At 43.8% G+C, this 22,433-nt stretch overlaps 1 protein-coding gene across 3 annotated transcripts in view; it reads left to right on the forward strand.

Moving 5' to 3' along the window:
- The window catches only part of klhl8 (kelch-like family member 8), a 64,869-nt gene extending 43,814 nt beyond the window's left edge, over positions 1–21,055 (forward strand). For all 3 annotated transcript variants that reach the window (XM_038791724.1, XM_038791723.1, XM_038791725.1), the window contains 6 exons: positions 572–715; positions 799–910; positions 2,664–2,832; positions 13,707–13,866; positions 15,546–15,747; positions 18,902–21,055. In XM_038791724.1, the coding sequence (XP_038647652.1) occupies positions 572–715; positions 799–910; positions 2,664–2,832; positions 13,707–13,866; positions 15,546–15,747; positions 18,902–19,025 (911 nt within the window). In that variant the 3' untranslated portion in view covers positions 19,026–21,055. The remainder of the gene's footprint in view (positions 1–571; positions 716–798; positions 911–2,663; positions 2,833–13,706; positions 13,867–15,545; positions 15,748–18,901) is intronic.
- The last annotated feature ends 1,378 nt before the right edge of the window (positions 21,056–22,433 follow it).

Consider the following 22,433-nt stretch of genomic DNA (forward strand, 5'->3'; position numbering starts at 1 on the left):
AAAATAGGTTATATCAAATTCTTTATATTGACTGTAGGTACAACATTGGAATTCTAATGCAGTTTCCTTGAAGATGAGTATGTGCTTTTTGGGCAATGCAGCAAACATTCAAATTACATACTTTTATTTAACAGGGCCATGTAATTTTATGCTGTGTCTGAGAAGGATGGTGATTTGTTTCTACCAGTTAATCTAAAGTTAGTCATGTAGTCTGTACTGGGTTTAGACCAGACTGGTTAAAACCTTTCAAAATCAGTCTCTCTCATTGCAAACGTGGCCAGGTTTCTAGTAGTTTGACCTGTGAATTGAAACAATATCTTGCATAATACATAATTAAATTTTTTACTTGTATATTTTTTCCTGGTACGTATGCTGTGCACATTACTGTAAAAATACCAATAAAAGGGGAAGCTTAATTAGATTTAAAATATATAATTAATATATAACCTATATACCTATAGCCTAAAATTACTCAATTTTGGGATTAATGGCAAACATGTATTCTTTTTGTTCTACTAAAAGATTTTTTCAGTATTAAAATTTGTACCTATCTTTCTTCTACCTGGTACAGGTGTCTTGTTCTGTGTTGGTGGCAGAGGAGGAGCAGGTGATCCATTCCGTAGTATTGAGTGTTACTCGATAAGCAAAAACAGCTGGTTCTTTGCACCTGAAATGAACAGCCGGAGGCGACATGTTGGAGTAATCTCTGCGGATGGTGAATAATAATTTTAAGAATATTCCATTTATGTTTGATAAAATTCAACAGCTACTAATTATTTTTATTTTGTTGGACTTCAGGGAAAATCTATGCAGTTGGAGGGCATGATGGAAATGAGCATTTAGGCAGCATGGAAGTATTTGATCCACTGACCAACAAATGGATGATGAAAGCTTCCATGAATACTAAAAGGTAGGGTTATCTTTAAATGGGTGCATTTAATCTCCGGGTGCTTTGGCTTGATTTTAGTACAAAAATCAACATTTCCACTCCAAGGCTCAGCATTGTACTTCTGTTGTTATCACAACTTGAAGTAATCATTTCAGTGATTTAGAAGAGGAAGCCAGGAGTCAGGTGATGAGCTCATTCTGGCATGTGGAAGGGTTGTGATGGCATTTTGGGAACACCCAGTTGATTCCATTGTATCTGCTACCTGTAACCTATCCTGCACTAAGTCATTCACACCTGTCATTGCTGATCTACATTGGCTCCTGTTCCCTGTATTTAAAATTTAAAATTTTTGCTCTTTAAATCTCTTATCTCCAATCACCTGCAGCTTTACAAACCTTTTTGTTCAAATCTGTTCCTAGTCAATTCTTAGCTTTTGGTCACTGTCGTCTTTGACATCCATCCCACAATCCGGAACTCCATTGCCAAACCTGCCTACCCCTTGTTCTCCATCTCCACTTTTCAATACCCTCTTTTAAAAGTCACTTCAATGACCAAACCCTTGGGCGTCCCTCCTAATTATTTTTTTGATCTTATAGAACATAGAACATTACAGTGCAGTGCAGATGTTGCACCGACCTATGAAACCACTCTAAAGCCCATCTACACTATTCCTTTATCATCCACATGTTTATCCAATGATCTTGCCTCCATTATCCTGACATCTGTATAAAGCAGCTTGCGACTTCTTCATGGAGAAGGAACTGTATAAATTCTTCGAGCACCGCCACCACAACACTATAACCAACTGTAAGATGTCATAACACCATCTTTTAGTGTGTCAGTTTAATTCCCTTGGTGTCAGATCTGCCAATTGACCTGTCCAAATGTCTGGATATGCTGTTGCAGCTGATCAGAGTGATTTGCATGGCAGCAGTTTACTGTACAGTAGCATTATATAACAAACAGGTAAATAATTTGGTGAAATATTCAGAACTCCAGGGAATTATACGTTCTGGTGACAGAAAAATCCTTTCAGTCAGCCTGATATGCTGTTTTGCCCTTTCACTTTTTTAAACCTGACTTTCTGCAAAATGCAAAGTTGTTTTTTTGTTTGAGTTTTAATTTGATAGTGGTGGTGTTGTTGCTGGATTAGCGATCTAGGGACCCAGGATAATGCTCAGGGGGCTTGAGTTCAGTCCCACCACAGCAGGTGGGAGAATTTGAACTCAATTAAATTTTGGAATTAGAAAAGATTAATGAGTATGGCTGATTGTCGTAAAGACCCATCTAGTTCACTGCTGTACTTGAGGGAAGGAAACCTGCCATCCTTGCCTGGTCTGGTCTACTGACTCCAGATCCACAGCAACGTGATTGACTCTTAAAATGCCCTTTGAAGTGTGCTCAGTTCATGGGCAATTAGGGATGGGCAATAAACGCTGACCCAGCAGCAGTGCCCACATTCCACGAATTAATAGATTTTTTAAAAATTCATTTGCACTCTTGTCCCAGCCCTCCTGGTGGGAAAATCAGCTCTCTGATGAAGTGTAAACACAGGCAGATGTTAGGCTGAGATTAGTTGCATTAGCTAAATTGTGTTTAAGTATCTACCTCACAATCCATATTGTATTATCTTTGCTGTTCCGGTGGAGTTTTCTGATGTTGAGTAAGGAACACGAGAAATTTTTCCAGAAGAGGTTTTTTTATATTATGTAGTCTTTATAAGTTCTGAATAACTTGCTGTGATTCTGATGTGTTGTGATTTTATTATCTACAGGAGGGGCATTTCTCTGGCTTCACTTGGAGGTCCAATTTATGCCATAGGTGGTCTAGATGATCACACTTGCTTTAGTGATGTTGAGAGATATGACATTGACTCGGACCTGTGGAGCACCGTGGCAGCAATGAACACACCAAGGGGTGGTGTAGGTTCAGTTGCACTCAGGGTAAGTACTGCATCTTTTCTTCATTAGGAAGTTAATCTTTATTTCTGAAGATTATTAAAATGGTTTAGTAATTGACATCAATGGTAAATATCAAGGCGCTTTCTGGTATCCATCAAAGTGTTTAAAAATAAATTTAGAGTACCCAATTAATTTTTTTTCCAATTAAGGGGCAATTTAGCGTGGCCAATCCGCCTCCCCTGCGCATCTTTTGGGTTGTGGGGGCGAAACCCATGCAAACACGGGGAGAGCTCCACACGGACAGTGACAGAGAGCCAGGATTGAACCTGGGATCGCGGCGCTGTGAGGCAGCAGTGCTAACCACTATGCTATCATGCTGCCCTGGTAGTCATCAAAGTTATGAATATGAATTCTGAAGCTATAAATTGGGTTCATTTTGAGAGGAATAGATTTGGAAAACTAAGGTTATGTCAAGCTTGGAAGCTTGGTTAGACCACATTTAGAGAACTGGAAAAAGTTTTGGTCTCCATGATTTATAAAGAATATGGTGCCCCTCTGCTGCCCCCTGCTGATCCAGCAGGGGGCAGCAGAGCAGAGCTGATTGGCTGTTCCGGGGAGATTTGCATACGTGCAGTGCGGTCAGCGTAAGTTGAAGGTGCACCTGCATCAGTGACCCGAGGAGTTCGACGGAAGTCAAGCATCCAGCAGGGGGCAGCAGAGCAGAGCTTCTGATTGGCTGTTCCGGGGAGATTTGCATACGTGCAGTGCGGTCAGCGTCAGTTGAAGGTGGTTTGTGAAGGGGCTGTTCTCGAGTGACAGCTTTACCCGAAACACTACTTACGTAGTGTCTCCCACCCATCCTCCTCCTCTAACCAAAAAAAAGTTCTGTCCGTCGGATTGCTAAACCAACAAGTTTTTTTATTTTTATTTTTCAGTAGTTGGGAAGTTAGTTCAGTGGGAATGGAGGCTAGGGCAGTTGAGTGTTCCTCCTGCAGAATGTGGGAGGAAAGGGTCACCTCTAGTGTCCCTTCTGACTACATCTGCGGGAAGTGCCCCAACTCCAGCTCCTCGAGAGCGCGTTAGGGACCTGGAGCTGGATGAACTTCGGATCATTCGGGAGGCGGAGGAGGTTATTGAGAGGAGTTATAGGGAGGTAGTCACACCTCAGGTAAAAGAAGAAGGTAGATGGGTTACCGTCAGGGGAGGGAGAGGGAACCGGCAGGCAGTGCAGGGATCCCCTGTGGTCGTTCCCCTCTATAACAAGTATACCGTTTTGGATACTGTTGCGGGGGACGACTTACCAGGGGTAAGAAATAGGGCACAGGTCTCTGGCACAGAGTCTGTCCCTGTTGCTCAGAAGGGAAGGGAGAAGAGGAACAGACCACTTGTCATTGGGGACTCCATAGTTAGAGGAACAGACAGGCGGTTCTGTGGGAACGAAAGAGACTCACGGTTGGTGTGTTGCCTCCCAGGTGCCAGGGTTCGTGATGTCTCTGATCGTGTTTTTGGGATCCTTAAGGGGGAGGGGGAGCAGCCCCAAGTCGTGGCCCACATAGGTACCAACGACATAGGTAGGAAGAGAGATGGGGCTTTGAGACAGAAATTCAGGGAGCTAGGGTGGAAGCTGAGAGCTAGAACAAACAGAGTTGTTATCTCTGGGTTGTTACCCGTGCCACGTGCTAGTGAAGTGAGAAATAAGGAGAGAGAGGAGTTGAACACGTGGCTACAGGGATGGTGCAGGAGGGAGGGTTTTGGTTTCCTGGATAATTGGGGCTCATTCTGGGGTAGGTGGGACCTCTACAAACAGGATAGTCTTCACCTGAACCAGAGGGGTACCAATATCCTGGGGGGGAGATTTGCTAGTGCTCTTCGGGGGGGTTTAAACTAATTCAGCAGGGGGATGGGAAACTAAATTGTAGTCCCAGTGTACAGGATGTTGAGAGTAGTGAGGTCAGGGATAGGGTTAAAAGTTCGAAAGAGGGCACCGGCAAGCAGGACGCTGGTTTGAAGTGTGTCTACTTCAACGCCAGGAGCATCCGGAATAAGGTGGGTGAGCTTGCAGCATGGGTTGGTACCTGGGATCTCGATGTTGTGGCGATTTCGGAGACATGGGTAGAGCAGGGACAGGAATGGTTGTTGCAGGTTCCAGGATTTAGATGTTTCTGTAAGAACAGAGAAGATGGTAAAAGAGGGGGGGGTGTGGCATTGTTAATCAAGGAAAGTATTACGGCGGTAGAAAGGACGTTTGAGGACTCGTCTACTGAGGTAGTATGGGCCGAGGTTAGGAACAGTAGAGGAGAGGTCACCCTGTTGGGAGTTGTCTATAGACCTCCGAATAGTTCCAGAGATGTAGAGGAAAGGATTGCAAAGATGATTCTCGACAGGAGCGAGAGTAACTGGGTAGTTGTTATGGGGGACTTTAACTTTCCAAATATTGACTGGAAATACTATAGTTCGAGTACTATAGATGGGTCAGTTTTTGTGCAGTGTGTGCAGGAGGGTTTTCTGACACAGTATGTAGACAGGCCAACAAGGGGCGAGGCCACATTGGATTTGGTACTGGGTAATGAACCCGGCCAGGTGTTAGATTTAGATGTAGGTGAGCACTTTGGTGATAGTGATCACAACTCGGTTATGTTTACTTTAGCAATGGGCAGGAATAGGTATATACCGCAAGGCAAGAATTATAGCTGGGGGAAAGGCAATTATGATGCTATTCGGCAAGATTTAGGATGTATAGGATGGGGAAGGAAACTGCAGGGGATGAGTACAATCGAAATGTGGAGCTTTTTCAAGGAACAGCTACTGCGTGTCCTTGATAAGTATGTACCTGTCAGGCAGGGAGGAAGTTGTCGAGCAAGGGAACCGTGGTTTACTAAGGAAGTTGAAGCACTTGTCAAGAGGAAGAAGAAGGCTTATGTTAGGATGAGACATGAAGGCTCAGTTAGGGCACTTGAGAGTTACAAGTTAGCCAGGAAGGACCTAAAGGGAGAGTTAAGAAGAGCGAGGAGAGGACACGAAAAGTCATTGGCGGATAGGATCAAGGAAAACCCTAAGGCTTTCTATAGGTATATCAGGAACAAAAGAATGACTAGAGTAAGATTAGGGCCAATCAAGGATAGTAGTGGAAAGTTGTGTGTGGAATCAGAGGAGATAGGGGAAGCGTTAAATGGATATTTTTCGTCCGTATTTACACTGGAGAAAGACAATGTTGTCGAGGAGAACACTCGGGTTCAGTCGACCAGGCTAGATGGAATTGAGGTTCAAAAGGAGGAGGTGTTAGCAATTTTGGAAAATGTCAAAATAGATAAGTCCCCTGGGCCAGATGGGATTTATCCTAGGATTCTCTGGGAAGCCAGGGAGGAGATTGCAGAGCCTTTGTCCTTGATCTTTATGTCGTCTTTGTCGACAGGAATAGTGCCGGAAAACTGGAGGATAGCAAATGTTGTCCCCTTGTTCAAGAAGGGGAGTAGAGACAACCCTGGTAATTATAGACCTGTGAGCCTTACTTTGGTTGTGGGTAAAATGTTGGAAAAGGTTATAAGAGATAGGGTTTATAATCATCTTGAAAAGAACAAGTTGATTAGCGATAGTCAACACGGTTTTGTGAAGGGTAGGTCATGCCTCACAAACCTTATTGAGTTTTTTGAGAAGATGACCAAACAGGTGGATCAGGGTAAAGCTGTTGATGTGGTGTATATGGATTTCAGTAAGGCGTTTGATAAGGTTCCCCACGGTAGGCTATTGCAGAAAATAAGGAAGTATGGAATTGAAGGTGATTTAGCGGTTTGGATCAATAATTGGCTAGCTGAAAGAAGACAGAGGGTGGTGGTTGATGGCAAATGTTCATCCTGGAGTTCAGTTACTAGTGGTGTACCGCAAGGATCTGTTTTGGGGCCACTGCTGTTTGTCATTTTTATAAATGACCTGGAAGAGGGTGTAGAAGGATGGGTTAGTAATTTTGCAGATGACACGTTGTGGATAGTGCTGAAGGATGTTATAGGATACAGAGGGACATAGATAAGCTGCAGAGCTGGGCTGAGAGGTGGCAGATGGAGTTTAATGCGGAAAAGTGTGAGGTGGTTTACTTTGGAAGGAGTAACAGGAATGCAGAGTACTGGGCTAATGGCAAGATTCTTGGTAGTGTAGATGAACAGAGAGATCTCGGCATCCAGGTACATAAATCCCTGAAAGTTGCCACCCAGGTTAATAGGGCTGTTAAGAAGGCATATGGTGTGCTAGCCTTTATAAGCAGGGGGATTGAGTTTCGGAACCACAAGGTCATGCTGCAGCTGTACATAACTCTGGTGCGGCCGCACCTGGAGTACTGCGTGCAGTTCTGGTCACCACATTATAGGAAGGATGTGGAAGCTTTGGAAAGGGTTCAGAGGAGATTTACTAGGATGTTGCCTGGTATGGAGGGAAGGTCTTACGAGGAAAGGCTCAGGGAATTGAGGTTGTTTTCGTTAGAGAGGAGAAGGCTGAGGGGTGACTTAATAGAGACATATAAGATAGTCAGATGGTTAGATAGGGTGGACAGTGAGAGTCTTTTTCCTCGGATGGTGATGACCAACACGAGGGGACATAGCTTTAAATTGAGGGGTGATAGATATAGGACAGATATCAGAGGCAGTTTCTTTACTCCGAGAGTAGTAGGGGTGTGGAACGCCCTGCCTGCAACAGTAGTAGACTCGCCAACTTTAAGGGCATTTAAGTGGTCACTGGATAGACATATGGATGAAAATGGAATAGTGTAGGTCAGATAGGCTTCAGATGGTTTCACAGGTCGGCGCAACATCGAGGGCCGAAGGGCCCATACTGCGCTGTAGTGTTCTATGTTCTATGGGACTGGGGAATGTGTTTTTTTTTGGTTTATAGCTATTAGGGGAGATTAAACAAGCTGGGATTCTTTTCTCGAGAAAAGAAAAGACTGATTGGCGGTCTTTTAGATTATGAAAGGGCTTGACAAGGACAAACATGGAAAAGATGAAGAGTGAAGCCAGTACTTAGGACCATAAGTATATACTAGTCATTAATAAATCCGATAGAGAATTCAAGAGATTTCGTCAGAGAATAGTGAGAATGTGGAACTTGTTGTCACGTACTGGTTGAGGCGAACAGCGTAGATGCATTCAAGGGGAAGCTAGATTAAACACAAGGGGCAGGATTCTCCGGCCGTACCCACCCGCGACCGGAAATTCCCACCCAAGGTTGATGGATTTTTACGTAGTCCGTGTCACAGGTAACCAAGATTAAATATTGCATTTTTAGGACTGAAGCATATATTAGAACAAAGAAAGGTACAGCACAGGAACAAGCCCTTCAGCCCTCCAAGCCTGTGCTGATCATGATGCCCTAACTAAAAAAACCTTCTGCCTGTACTCAGTTCGTATCCCTCTATTTCCTCCCTGTTCTGGGGCTGGTTTAGCTCACTGAGCTAAATCGCTGGCTTTTAAAGCAGACCAAGCAGGCCAGCAGCACGGTTCGATTCCCGTACCAGCCTCCCCGGACAGGCGCCGGAATGTGGCGGCGAGGGGCTTTTTACAGTAACTTCATTGAAGCCTACTCGTGACAAGCAATTTTCATTTCATTCATGTACCCATCCAAATGTCTCTTAAATGTTGCTAATGTGCCTTCCTCCACCACATCCTCTGGCAGCGTGTTCCAGGCACCCACCACTCTCTGCGTGAAAAACTTACCCCGCACATCTCCCTTAAACTTTTCCCCCTCTCATCTTGAACCTGTGCCCTCTTGCAATTGACACTTCCACCCTTGGAAAAAGCCTCTTTCTATCCATCCTGTCTGTGCCACTCATAATTTCGTATACCTCTATCAGGTTTCCCCTCCACCTCCATCTTTCCAGTGAAAATAATCCTAGTTTATTCAACCTGTCCCCATACCCAACATCCTCGAGACAGGCGGCATCCTGGTAAACCTTCTTTGGACACCCACCAAAGCATCCACGTCCTTCTGATGATGTGGTGACCAAAACTGCACACGATACTCCAAATGCAGCCTAACCAAGGTTTTATACAGCTGCAACATGATTTCCCAACTGCTGTACTCAATGCCATGGCTAATGAAGGGAAGCATGCCATATGCCTTTTAATCACCTGGGCCACCTGTGTTGCCACTTTTGGGGAAGTGTGGACCTGCACGCCCAGATCTCTTTGTATGTTCCAAAGGGTTCTGCCATTTACAGTATAATTCGTACCTAGATTTAATCCTCCAAAATGCATCACCTTGATTAAACTCCTGCCATTTATGTGCCCAAGTCTCCAATCTATCTATATCCTGTTGTATCCTCGGCACTATCAGCAACTCCGCTAATCTCCGTGTCATCTGCAAATTTACCAATCAGTCTGCCCACACTTTCCTCCAGATCATTTGCATATACTATAAACAACAGAGGTCCCAGCACTGAACCTTGCGGAACACCACTAGCTACAGATCTCCATTCTGAAAAACACCCTTACACCCCGACTCTCCTATAACCAAGCCAGTTCTATATCCATCTAGTCAGCCTACCCCAAATCCCATGTGATTTTAGTTTTTGTACCAGTCTGCCATGTGGGACCTTGTCAAACAACTTACTAAAGTCCATATAAACTACATCTACAGCCCTTCCCTCATCAATTTTCTTTGTCACCTCTTTCAAAAAAACTCAAATCAAATTGGTGAGACATGACCTTCCCTTTCATTTGATTTATTATTGTCACATGTATTTGTATACAATGAAAAGTATTGTTTCTTGCATGCTGTACAAACAGTGCATACTGTACATAGGGAAGGAAGGTGAGATTGCAGAATATAATGTTACAGTTATAGCAAGGTGTAGAGAAAAGATCAATTTAATACGAGGTAGGTCCATTCAAAAGTCTGATGGCAGTAGGGAAGAAGCTGTTCTTGAGTCGGTTGGTACGTGACCTCAAACTTTGGTATCTTTTTTCTGACGGAAGAAGGTAGAAGAGAGTATGTCCAGGGTGCGTGGAGTCCTTTATTATGCTGGCTGCCTTTCTGAGGCACTGAGAATTATAGATTGAGTCAATGGATGGGAGGCTGGTTGCGTGATGGACTGGGCTGCATTCACAACCTTTTGTAGTTTCCTGCGGTCTTTGGCAGAGCAAGCTCCATACCAAGCTGTGATACAACCAGAAAGAATGCTTTCTATGGTGCATCTGTAGAAGTTGGTGAGGATCGTAGCTGACATTCCCGTACAAAACCATGCTACCTGTCACTAACTGGTCCATTTTCCTCCAAATGTGCATATATCCTTTCTCTCAGTATCTTTTCCAAAAACTCCCCCACCACTGATGTCAGGCTCACCGGCCTAGAATTTGCTGGATTATCCCTGCTTCCTTTCTTAAACAAAGGAAAAACATCGGCTATTCTCCAGTCCTCTGGAATCCTGCCTGTGGTCAAAGAGCATGTGAAGATATCAGTTAAGGCCCCAGCTATTTCTCCCCTTGCGTCCTGCGGTAACCTGGGATCGACCTCATCCAGCCCTGGGGACTTGTCTACCTTAAAGCATTTAGGATACTCAACACTTCCTCCTTTGATTTAAAATGACGTTTTCAAGAGTGTTCACACACCTATCCATGACCTCAACATCCGTCACGTCCTTCTCCCTGGGGCATGCCAATACAAAGTACTCTTTTTATAAAAAAAATAAAAATGTGGAATACCCAATTCTTTATTTTTTTCAATTAAGGGGCAATTTAGCCTGGCCACTCCGCCTACCCTGCACATCATTGGGTTGTGGGGTGAGACCCACGGAGACATGGGGAGAATGTACAAACAGGCCGGGATCGAACCCGGGTGTTCAGTGCCGTGAGGCATAAGTGCTAATCACTGCTACTGTGCCACCCTGATACAAAGTACTCATTGAGGATTTCACCCACTTTTTTTTAGAACTTACAGTGCAGAAGGAGGCCATTCGGCCCATCGAGTCTGCACCGGCTCCTGGAAAGAGCACCCTACCCAAGGTTAACACCTCCACCCTATCCCCGCAACCCCACCCAACACTAAGGGCAATTTTGGACACTAAGGGCAATTTATCATGTCCAATCCACCTAACTTGCACATCTTTGGACTGTGGGAGGAAACCGGAGCACCCGGAGGAAACCCACGCACACACGGGGAGGATGTGTAGACTCTGCACAGACAGTGACCCAAGCCGGAATCGAACCTGGGACTCTGGAGCTGTGAAGCGATTGTGCTATCCACAATGCTACCACTTCCTGTGGTTCCACTCATAACTTCCCCCCCATTGTCCTTGAGTGAGCCTACTCTTTCTCTTGCTACCCTCTTGCTCCTAATTTATGCAGAAAAAGTCTTGGGATTCTCCTTGACCATGCTTGCCAAAGACATTTCATGGCCTCTTTTAACCCGACTAATTCCACATTTAAGTTCCTTCCTGCTTTCACTATACTCCTCAAGGGCTTCATCAGTTTTTAGATGTCTAGACCTATCATATGCTTCCTCTTTCCTTTTGACTAAACTTACAATTTCTCTTGCCATCATGGTTCCCGAATCCTGCCATTTCTATCCTTCATTTTTGGGGACATGCCTGTCCTGCACTTCAATCAACCGGCTTTTAAAAGCCTCCCACATGTCAGACGTGAATTTGCCCTCAAATAGCCACTCCCAATCCACATCCCCCGGTTCCTGTCTAATTTGGATGTTATTGGGCTTCACTCAATCAAGCACCCTCACACGTGGGCCACTCTTGTCCTTATCCATGACTATCCGATTTATGAATTATGGTCGCTAAGCCCAAAATGCTCCTCCACTGAAACATCAATCACCTGGCATGGCTCATTCCCCAATACCAAGTCTAGTCTGGCCCCCTCCCTGGTTGGATTGCCAACATGCTGTATCAAAAAGCCCTCCTGGACACATCTAACAAATTGCTCTCCATCCGCTCCCTGGCTGTAAGGGATTCCCAGTCAATATGGGGGAAGTTAAAGTCACCCATCACAACTACCCTGCTTTTTCACACCTTTTCAGTATCTGACTACACATCTGCCCTCTGTCTCCTGCGGGCTATTGGGAGGTCTGTTGTACACTGCCAACAATGTGATTTCAATGCTTCTTATTCCTGAGCTCCACCCATAATGCCTTACTACAAGATCCCTCCAATGTGTCCTCCCTCAACACAGCTGTGATCTGCTCCCTAATCAGCAATGTAACTCCTCCACCTCTTTTGTTTCCCCTTCTGTCCCGTCTTAAACACCAATATCCCGGAATGTTAAGCTGCTAGTCTTGTCCCTCCTCTGACCATGTTTCCGTAATTGCAGTCACATCATAGTTCCATGCCGTAATCCAGGTTCTCAGTTCATCTGTCTAACCTGTTATACTTCTTGCATTGAAGCAAACGCACTCCAGACCTACAGTCCTGTTGAGCCGTGCGACTTTCCTCTGCATGCTCTTGCTCTGCACTATGTTTATCTCAGTTTCACTTTTTTCCACAATCTCTACACTTACTGGCCGAATGTTCTGGTTCCCACACCCCGTCACACTAGTTTAAACCCAGCCGAACAGCACTAGCACACGTCCCACCCAGGATATTGGTGCCCCTCCAGTTCAGGCGCAACCCATCCTTCTTGTACAGGTGCCACCTTCCCTAGAAGTCATCCCAGTGATCCATATATCTAAAGCCCTCCCTCCTACACCAGCTCTTTAGCCATGTGTCCAACTGTACTATCTCCCTGTTCCAAGCCTCACTAGCACATGGAATGGGGAGTAATCCTGTGACTACTACCGTAGTCCTGCTTTTTGGCTCCTGACCCAACTCCCTGAATTGTCTTTGCAGGACCTCTTTCCTCTTCCTGCCTATGTCATTAGTACCAATGTGGACAATTAAATCTGGCTGTTTACCCTCCTGTTTTAGGATGCCCTGTAGCCGTTTAGAGACATCCAGGACCCTGGCACCAGGGAGGCTACACACCATCCTGGAGTCCTGTTTGCGGCAGAAACACCCGTCTGAGCCCCTGACTATCGAGTCTCCTACTATCGCTCACTTGGACTTAGCCCAGCCCTGCTCTACAGCAGAACCAGTTGTGGTGCCATAGGCCTGGCTGCTGCTGGTATCTTCCCCCGAGAGGCTAACCCCCCCCCCTCCCAACAGTATCCAAGACTGTATACCCGTTTCAGAAGGGAAGAGCCACAGATGGCTCCTGCCTGCCCTCCTGGCAGCCACCCATCTACCTGTCTGAACCTGTGGTGTGACCACCTCACTGAAACTAGTGCCTATCACCCTCTCTGCCCCCTGTATGCTCTGCAGTGAGTCTAGCTGCTGCCCCACCAAACTTGCAGTCTGTGAGGAGATGCTGCTGGTTACACTTCCCGCAAACATAGTCATCAGGGACACTATTAGGGACGATTTGCTTGGAAATTGATATCCTTGCTAATCTCTTTTTAGACTGCCAAAAATGTTGGTAACATTTTGACTGAGATTGGTACTTGCTTTTCCATTTTAGGATTTTGTCAGGTGTTTACTTTTTAAACACATCTCTTTTGCTGTTATGACATGACGGTCAGTGCTTGCCAAGCCTTACCCACTGAACTGAATCACAAGGTTGAATGATTTTTTAAAAAATAGGATAATTGGTTGTGATGCCTTTTGAAGTTAGAGTTGTAAACCATCATTAACACAGGAGAAGGCAGTCATTGCTTCCCTTTATTGGACTTTTTAGGATTTGGTCTTTTTTTTAAAGCCTGCCGTCTGAACACCGACATTAAAAATAGGTTTTACGTCCTATCACATCTTGTTTGCATTCTTGTTTTGTGAGAGCACAATGCTAAACTTCTGTCTGCAGCAAAGGTCTTGCCTCATGCGACTTCCTATTCCAGCTCCCTTTCCTGTTTCGTGATGAAACTGCATCTAATCTTATTGTTCATTTCTCCACATTTAGAACTTTGTGTATGCTGTTGGAGGGAATGATGGGGTGGTGTCTTTGTCTAGCGTTGAGAGATATGATCCCTTTTTGGACAAATGGATGGAAATTAAGGACATGGGACAAAGAAGAGCTGGAAATGGAGTTGGCGAATTAAATGGCTGCTTGTACATAGTAGGTGAGTATTAATCCTTGTATATCAACACACTTCCTGAAAATAAAAGGTTCACTGTAAATATGAATCAATGGAATTGAGATGTTGCCTTAACAAATGCAGACATTTGATTGTCTTCATGTATCCTTATGGCTAATTCATAAAGGCATTGGCCGAAGCTGACAGTCGGCAACACAGTGGTTAGCACTGTTGCTTCGCAACACCAGGGTCCCAGGTTCGATTCCCTTCTTGGGTCACTGTCTGTACGGAGTCTGCACATTCTCCCCGTGTCTGCGTGGGTTTCCTCCGGGTGCTCCAATTTCCTCCCACAGTCCAAAGATGTGCTGTTGGGGTCATAAGGACATTCTGAATTGTCCCTCTGTGTACCTGAACAGGTGCCCGGAATATGGTGACCAGGAGCTTTTTTAATGTAAGCCTACTTGTGACCATAAAGATTATTATTATAGGTAGCCTGTTTAGCTGTACACGGGACTAGGAAAGAAACGGGGTAGAAAAAGGTGGAAATGTTGTTAGAAGCTATGTAGAACCTGCATGGAAACTCTAATGCATCTAAATATCCTAACTGGCTTACCAATACAATAATATTGTTGTAATGTGATTACTATCTACTTGCAGCGCATAATTACAGGAGCCAATTCTTCCACTGTTCAGCCTCTTGGAGCAATGAAATGTACCTTGTAGATCAATATAAACTATATCTGTGGAATAATGTCTCCTCCAGTTACACCATTGTTTATTCTTATTTATTCTTGTTTATTCTTATTTCACGGAAAATAGGATTTGGGAGGAATGTTTCTGATTTTGAGAAATATGTAGCACCTTCTGATTCAGCTCCATTCTCTCCAGAAGAAGAAATGCAGGGTTATCTCTGGGTTGGACAGTTTTTCAATTGGTGTTGGAATTTATTTATTTTATTCTGTTAATTGTTCTTCATTACAGTAAAATAACTACACTTTTACTTTCATAATTTTGAGAATAGAACTTTCATTTTCTTGTCTGATGTTTTGATTGAGGTTTTTTTTAAGTTAATGAGCTTTCCTTTCCTTCACCTTTCTATGCTCTTAATTGAAATTCTGTTGATGTGTTGGGTAAGCTGGGTCTGCGAGGACTGCGTTTACTGCAGTAGTGAGAGAGACAGTCTTCCAACACTTGAAGAAATGCAACTCAATTTTACTGAACTCATAACTATCATACATACTTTAACTGTGGGTTGACACTATGATGACTTGACTGGAGACTGGAGACCTGAGGCTAACCTGACCAGACTATCTTACTACCACATGGTGTGTGTTCTAGTTGCTGCTCACGGGCTCTGACTGTCTCAGAGGCTGGATCCCAAGAGAGCGGGAAAACTAGTGCCCTCTGGCTTTATAGTGGTCGTGTCCTGTCTGGTGATTGGCTGCTGTGTTCTGTGTGTTCATTGGTCATCCTGTGTGTCCATCACTGCCTGTCTGTGCACCATCATGTACCTGTATGTATATTATGACAGCTGTGTTGTACACTATGTTCGTTCAATGAAGAGCCTGTTGGCTAACCGTTGATTGGTTGAATCCTGGCTGCCACTGCTGGAAATGTAACTTGTATCTCAACACACGGTGACGTTTCACACTGTTCTGTCATAACAGCCATTTTGTTTTTATCCTTTGCGTCCATACTCAAGACATGTTTGTTTTCTCATTTAGGTGGTTTTGATGATAACTCTCCGCTCAGCTCTGTGGAACGGTTTGACCCTCGTATGAACAAGTGGGAGTATGTGGCAGAGCTGACAACACCCCGTGGTGGTGTTGGGGTGTCCACTCTAATGGGTAAAATCTTTGCAGTTGGTGGTCACAATGGCAATGTTTATCTGAATACTGTGGAAGCTTATGATCCGGTAATGAACAGGTAAATGTCCCTCTCGTTTTTAGCAGGGTGTATGTGGAACAAAAGAGCTTTTTTTTTCTGTGCACGTTGTATTTTTGTTGACAACTTGGTCCATTCATAAGCATCCTAGAAAGGAAAGCTATGGCTGAGTGACATCTCAAACTGCTGCACTTTCATGAGTTGAAACTCGATGCAGTGTAAAACTCTGGTTTAGAATCCACCTTCTCCACTCAAATTTCAAAATTCACCCATCCAATCCTCTCTAGTATTGTCATAAATGTAATGTTACATTTGTATCAGTTGGTGTTGTCGGCTCTTTTGTTTACAGAAGAGAATATATCTCCCCTCCCCGATATATTTCTGTGTTCCAAGGTTGAGGGGCCAGCTTGTGCATTGTAGGCTAATGCAGTGTCTTTCAAGATTTTTTTCCGGCGACCCACTTTTCCCAACTGACCAATCTCTCGACCCACGCCGGCCGACCTTCATGAAAGACTCCACGTTCGCTTACCTTTGATGCAAAAGGGGGAGCCTGCTTGGTCCTCATGATCTCGCTTGAATCAGGTTCAAAAGAGGAGAGGGCAATGCGCATATCAGATGCAGACTTCACCAGTTCCTTTGTGCCATTTTCATCTTTATAAAAATGGAAAATGAAATGAAAATCGCTTATTGTCACAAGTCGGCTTCAAAATGAAGTTACTGTGAAAAGCCCCTAGTCGCCACATTCCGGCGCCTGTTCGGGGAGGCTGGTACGGGAATTGAACCGTGCTGCTCGCCTGCCTTGGTCTGCTTTCAAAGCCAGTGATTTAGCCCTGTGCTAAACCAGCCCCGCTAAAATCTAACCTCGCACATGTAGGTTATTGTGAAGGACACGTACAACAAAATGTGTGTTTTACTCAGCGCAGGATACTCCTGGGAGTTGCAACTCCAGAATGCTGATAGCCTCATGGGATTTTGGCATGTTTAATAAAAAAAAAAATAATTTTCAATTTAGAGTGCCCAATTAATTTTTTACAATTCAGGGGGAATTTATCGTGGCCAATCCACCTACCCTGCACATAGATTATCATCATAGACTATCATAGAATTTGCAGTGCAGTAGGAGGCCATTTGGCCCATCGTGTCTGCACAGGCCCTTGGAAAGAACACCCTACCCAAGCCCACACCTCCACCCTATCCCCGTAACCCCACCCAACCTTTTTGGACACTAAGAACAATTTAGCATGACCAATCCATCTAACCTGCACATCTTGGGACTGTGGGAGGAAACTGGAGGAAACCCACGCAGACACGGGGGGAATGTGCAAACTTAACACGGACAGTGACACAGAGCTGGGATTGAACCTGGGACCGTAGTGCTGTGCGAGGCAGCAGTGCTAACCACTGTGCCACCATGCTGCCCTTTTTGCCATGTTTTTAATGTGGTATCACAGGTAAGGTATAACAGCAGAGTCTTCTAATTTGAAGTCCGCTATCAGTTTTTTTTTCCAGAAAATGTTTTATTAAGGCTTTTAAAATTTTAACATTTTAACCAAAGAGATCCAACACACACACAACCCCACATTAACATATTCATCTCCACCCCCCCCAGCATAAACCCTATCATGGTCCATGTACCTACTCCATCCCACAGTTCTCCCTTCATTGGATTTCCTACCCTTATTCGTCACTTCCATGCCTCCCCTTCCACGACCTCCTCTTGCTGACAGTCAATTTTCCTTGAAGAAGCCGATGAACGGCTGCCACCTCCGAGTGAACTCCTTAAGGCAAACTTAATTTTCTCTGACCGAAGAAACCCTCCCATGTCGCTGACCCAAACCCCCGACTTTGGAAATCCGAATCCCTCCATCCCAACAGAATCCGTGCCTCCAGGCCACCGGGGAGCCCCCCCCCCCCCCCCTCCCCGGATAAACTGAGCAGATCTGGCAACATCTAGTCCGCATGACTTCTCCCGTGCTACCTAATTCTGACTCTGCCTAATCATGTTCTGTGATATGAGGAAAACCTGGATGTTTGGTGGAGATGGGTTCAATCAAGGCATTCTTAAGGACTTAAGTATATAAGTAATTATCTAATGTGCAGGCGTTTGGTGAAAAGGCAGGGGAATGGCACTGACCTGTGTTGCACATTTGGAGAGCTGGTGCAGACACAATGGGTCAAATAGCCTGCTTCTGCGCCGTAAGAATTTTGTGATTTGATTTTTCTTTTTTAGTGACTTGAGCATAACCCTACTATTGGACAAAGCATCCATTCCATGCTTAATGTGCACTTCATACCCCTCTGCGTCTTTTCTGACTCTTTCCCACAATGGTTTTGAATCCTTTTTAAGTCTTGTCATCTTATAAATTCAGTTAAAGCTATCCCAGAGTCATGAGTACAGGCAATGGATCATTCCTGTTGGCATTGAGAAAGCTCAGTGAACTCGTGTTTCAAAAAGAATTCTTCTAAACTCGTGTGTATTGACCCAACCTGCTGAATCTTCACTCATAAGACAATGCTTTTACCCCAGGAATCAACCAAATGAACCATCCCTGAAATGTCTCCAATGCAAGTGTATTGTTCCTTAATAAGACCAAAACTATATGCAGTACTCTGTGTCGTCTCACAGTTGTTCCAAGACTATCCTTCCTTTGTACTCCTGCCCTTTGCGGTATGGTTAAAATCTGATAGTGTTTTCTGATTAATTTCTTTCCTCTGTCTCTACTCCTATAGGGGCTGTTTAGCACAGGGCTAAATCGCTGGCTTTGAAAGCAGACCAAGCGGCCAGCAGCACGGTTCGATTCCCGTAACAGCCTCCCCGAACAGTCGCCGGAATGTGGCGACTAGGGGCTTTTCACAGTAACTTCATTTGAAGCCTACTCGTGACAATAAGCGATTTTCATTTCATTTCATATGATTTATTGGGAATACAAATGCAGAGCATTTGGACTGGATGTTCTTTTCCAGTTTGAGTAGAACACAATGATTGATACAAGCGCTGCTATGACGCTAACATACTGGCCACCTGCAGTTAACTCAATTTTGTTTCCTTGCTGGTGCACCAGAGCATGCTGACAAAAGATATTACGATGAGAGAAATAATTCTCAGCATTCATTCCTGCTTTAGAAATTCAGTGGCTTTATCAGCTATTTGTTTCATAATCTTTTTTATTTCCTATTGTTTTTACTACTATTCTAGGTGGGAGTTGGTTGGATCTATTTCACACTGCAGGGCTGGAGCTGGAGTTGCTGTGTGTGCATGTCTGGTCAGCCAAATCAGAGATGTGGGTCAAGGATCCAGCAATGTTGTTGACTGCATGTGACTTGTACAATTTGCCTGTGGAAGTTTTCTGAAGAACAATGTCAGAGAAAAGTTTCAATTCCAACTGGCCAGTTATTGCAGAATGAGAAAGAAGACCGAGGAAATAGATCGTACACTGATGCAATTGCTTTGTTCAATACATAAAATACATTGCATTTTCTTGAACGTAGATTTGATTTTTCAGAACTGTTGCAAAAGGCCATCTTTTCCATTGTAAATGGAAATGGTTTTGTATACTGAATCCCTGTTGGTGTCCTGCAACCTCCCTGGTTGGTTCCAATTGCACTACTGCTCACTTTGTGAATTGAATTTCTTAGCATCAGCCATAGGTTGAGCTCTACAGTAGTAGCCTCAGATATATTAATCTAGTTGTAGTAGTCTCTGGTATGCTGGCAAGAACAGATGCTGGAGGAAAAACAAACTTGGTGGCAATTTTAAAATGTGACATGTGAAAAGCACAAATTTTGGATTATATTTCACTTTGAAAAATGTTTGTTCTGAAATATCTTAGGACATATTGAATATACTTTCGGCATCCATCCCCCCCCCCCCCCCTCCCCCCTCCCCAAAGAAATTCTCCTCTTCCCCTGGTTTTCTCTTTATAAGCCATTCATTGTAAGTTTGTGGCCTTGTTTTCTGTGTAAAACTTCTAAGCTGTCCATAGCTACCTGGATGTTCAGCAAGAAGTTAACCAAGCGTGCTATGATTTATAAAACTTGTTTTTATGAATTTACATTTTTGTACACCAGCTTCTTGCAATTTTCAAATTGGTTGTTAACTAATTAGGTTCCTATTTTTGCTTTGTTCGAACTGAACCCTGTATGCTTGTTAGTGATCTGTGCTCTTGTGCAAATTGAAAGCGGTAGCATTTTCCAATTTGTTTCTTTTTGGAGACCAAAATGGGCTAAAATTTTCACTATCTTTGATCCCAATTTTATATCATCTTGTCATATGTCAAAACTGTATATTCCATAAATACTTGGAGAAAGGGCACACATCTTAAAACATTGTATTTGTCGACATGCCCTTAGAACTCTAGGAATTATCTGAGTGTGTTTCTTTGACTGATATTTTTCTTGCAGTTTTGTTTTCAGTATAAATTGATGATTATAGATTTTGGGGAATGATTGAAATGAAAGGAGATATACACTCATGGTGTTTCTTTTTAAATTGGGAAAAGCTTTGAGACTGCTCCTGTATTTTTACATACAGAGTTCCCGATCCTAGCCAGGTTCCTCGTGGAATGTGCTTTTCCATACAGGAAGTGTAAAACAAGGGCATCTGCAGCCCATGCCTCATTTGTGGCCACTTAAACAGGCATATTGACAAAGACCTCTTGTTGAAGAATTGTGGGTAGTGCAGCAATGACTTGAGGGCGGAAAAAAAAGTCTCCTACATTAGGACTGGGAAGGAGATGAGAAAAAGCAAATATGTACAGACTTTCTGAGCACAAAACTTTTTTTAAAATTAAAAATGGACTGATAGCAATAAGAAATGTTGGCATTCAAAATACTTCATTATAATTTACAGCATTGTGTGAGGCGGCATACAAAACAGCAAATTACCAATATTTTTGAATGCTTTAGGATGTGTAACAAATTTATTTCTACTGCACTGAGTGGTTAAGAATTCTCCTTGTCATGACTATTTGTTTTCTGAACTTGCAGATAATAAGCCAGCAAGGGGAATTCACTTGTCATTATTTAACCCTAAGCATTTTTAAGTAATGTATTGTTTTTGAACACGAGGAAGATTTATAAACTGGCGCAAAACTAGTGGTCTTTAATTTGGTCTTCTCAGCAGTCATTTTCCTGTGGCGATGGGGATCATTGTAATAATTGGAAGCATGAATAATTGCGTTAAAGGTTCAAGTACAAACGCTAAAATGTTACGCTTATTTGAAATGAAAGCAAACTTGTGTAGCTTTTTGCTTTACTGTAATCTTATCATTTGTAAGTTATTTGAAGCAGTTTATTTGTGGTTGTGACAATTTCAAAATGCAATAAAATTTAACTACATTTGTATTGGCAATGTTGAGTTACCTTTGATGCTTGAGAACAAGTGTTTTGCAGTGTTATAATCTTTGTATGCAAATAAGATTTGGTACCTTGTTATAATACAGGCACTGACATTGTCTGTAATAAGTATATATAATATATTTTTTTTAGCTACATCTTTGTGCATGTTTTGTCAACTATGTTTTAATCCTAAATGTTTATGAAAGCCACTTAGGTAATATTTTTAGCTGCAGTTACACCCCTGCCCCCTGCAGGGAGTCAAAGGTGGTAGCAAGGTGAAGAGTGTTGAGAGGCTGTGCAGTGAGTGTCTGAAATAATTAAAAAGACAAGCATCTTTATTGTCACAAGTAGACTTACATGGCAATGAAGTTGCTGTGAAAAGCCCCTAGTCGCCACATTCCGTGCCTGTTTGGGTACACGGAGAATTCAGAATGTCCAAATTACCTAACAGCATGTCTTTCGGGGCTAGTGGGAGGCAACCAGAGCACCCGGAGGAAATCAGCGCTGACACGGGGAGAATGTGCAGACTCCGCACAGCCAGTGACCCAAGCCGGGAATCAAACCTGGGACCCTTGCGCTGTGAAGCCAGTGTTAACCACTGTGCTACCGTGCCACCCCAGCCTCTCCTAATCAAACTCCTGCTGAGCAGCCTCATGTGCTGAACTTTATTTAGAACTGTGGGCCGAGGTGTCTGGCACATGAAAACTAGATAGCTTTGGGCAAATGGGGTTCATTAACTTTGGTTGCCAGTGTACCTAGGAGAGAGAAAACTGAGAAAACAAGAACACATCACCACCTAGTCTGTTGGCAATGTTAAAAAGGGCAGATGAAGCTTTCCAGTTCGTTTAGTAACTCATCTAGGACTCTAGCAGCTGCACCCTTTCAACTGCTGAACTTCTGTCACATATTACACCAGTGTAGCTGTCGATTGCACCAGTGCAGCATTAGCTGTCTCAGAAGAGATGATGGGAGTGACATTACACAAACCTCATGCAGCTGAATCTGCTCAACTTGCAGGCTGTTCAGATCAAATCAACCAACAGGTCAAGCCCTGTGCCAATGACGAAGTGGTGATGAGGGCAGGTAGAGGATGCGACTGGCAGTCTTCTGCCTTAACCCTGCACACATGTGAACGAACAAAGAAAAGTACAGCAGAGGGAAAGGCCCTTCGGCCCTCCAAGTCTGCGCCGACCATGCTGCCCGTCTAAACTAATGTCTTCTACACTTCCGGGGTCCGTATCCCTCTATTCCCATACTATTAATGCTTCTAAGGTGGCTTGGGTAATGTTTGCTCTCCACAGATAGGGGCATATATGACATTTCTGGGTACAGTGCTGCTCTCCATTCCAGAGAAGGTAAAAATGAATGCTAAATGTAGTCTGCTCTCCCTG

Source organism: Scyliorhinus canicula, chromosome 3 (genome assembly GCF_902713615.1).
Source record: "Scyliorhinus canicula chromosome 3, sScyCan1.1, whole genome shotgun sequence".
NCBI classification, from domain to species: Eukaryota; Metazoa; Chordata; class Chondrichthyes; order Carcharhiniformes; family Scyliorhinidae; genus Scyliorhinus; species Scyliorhinus canicula.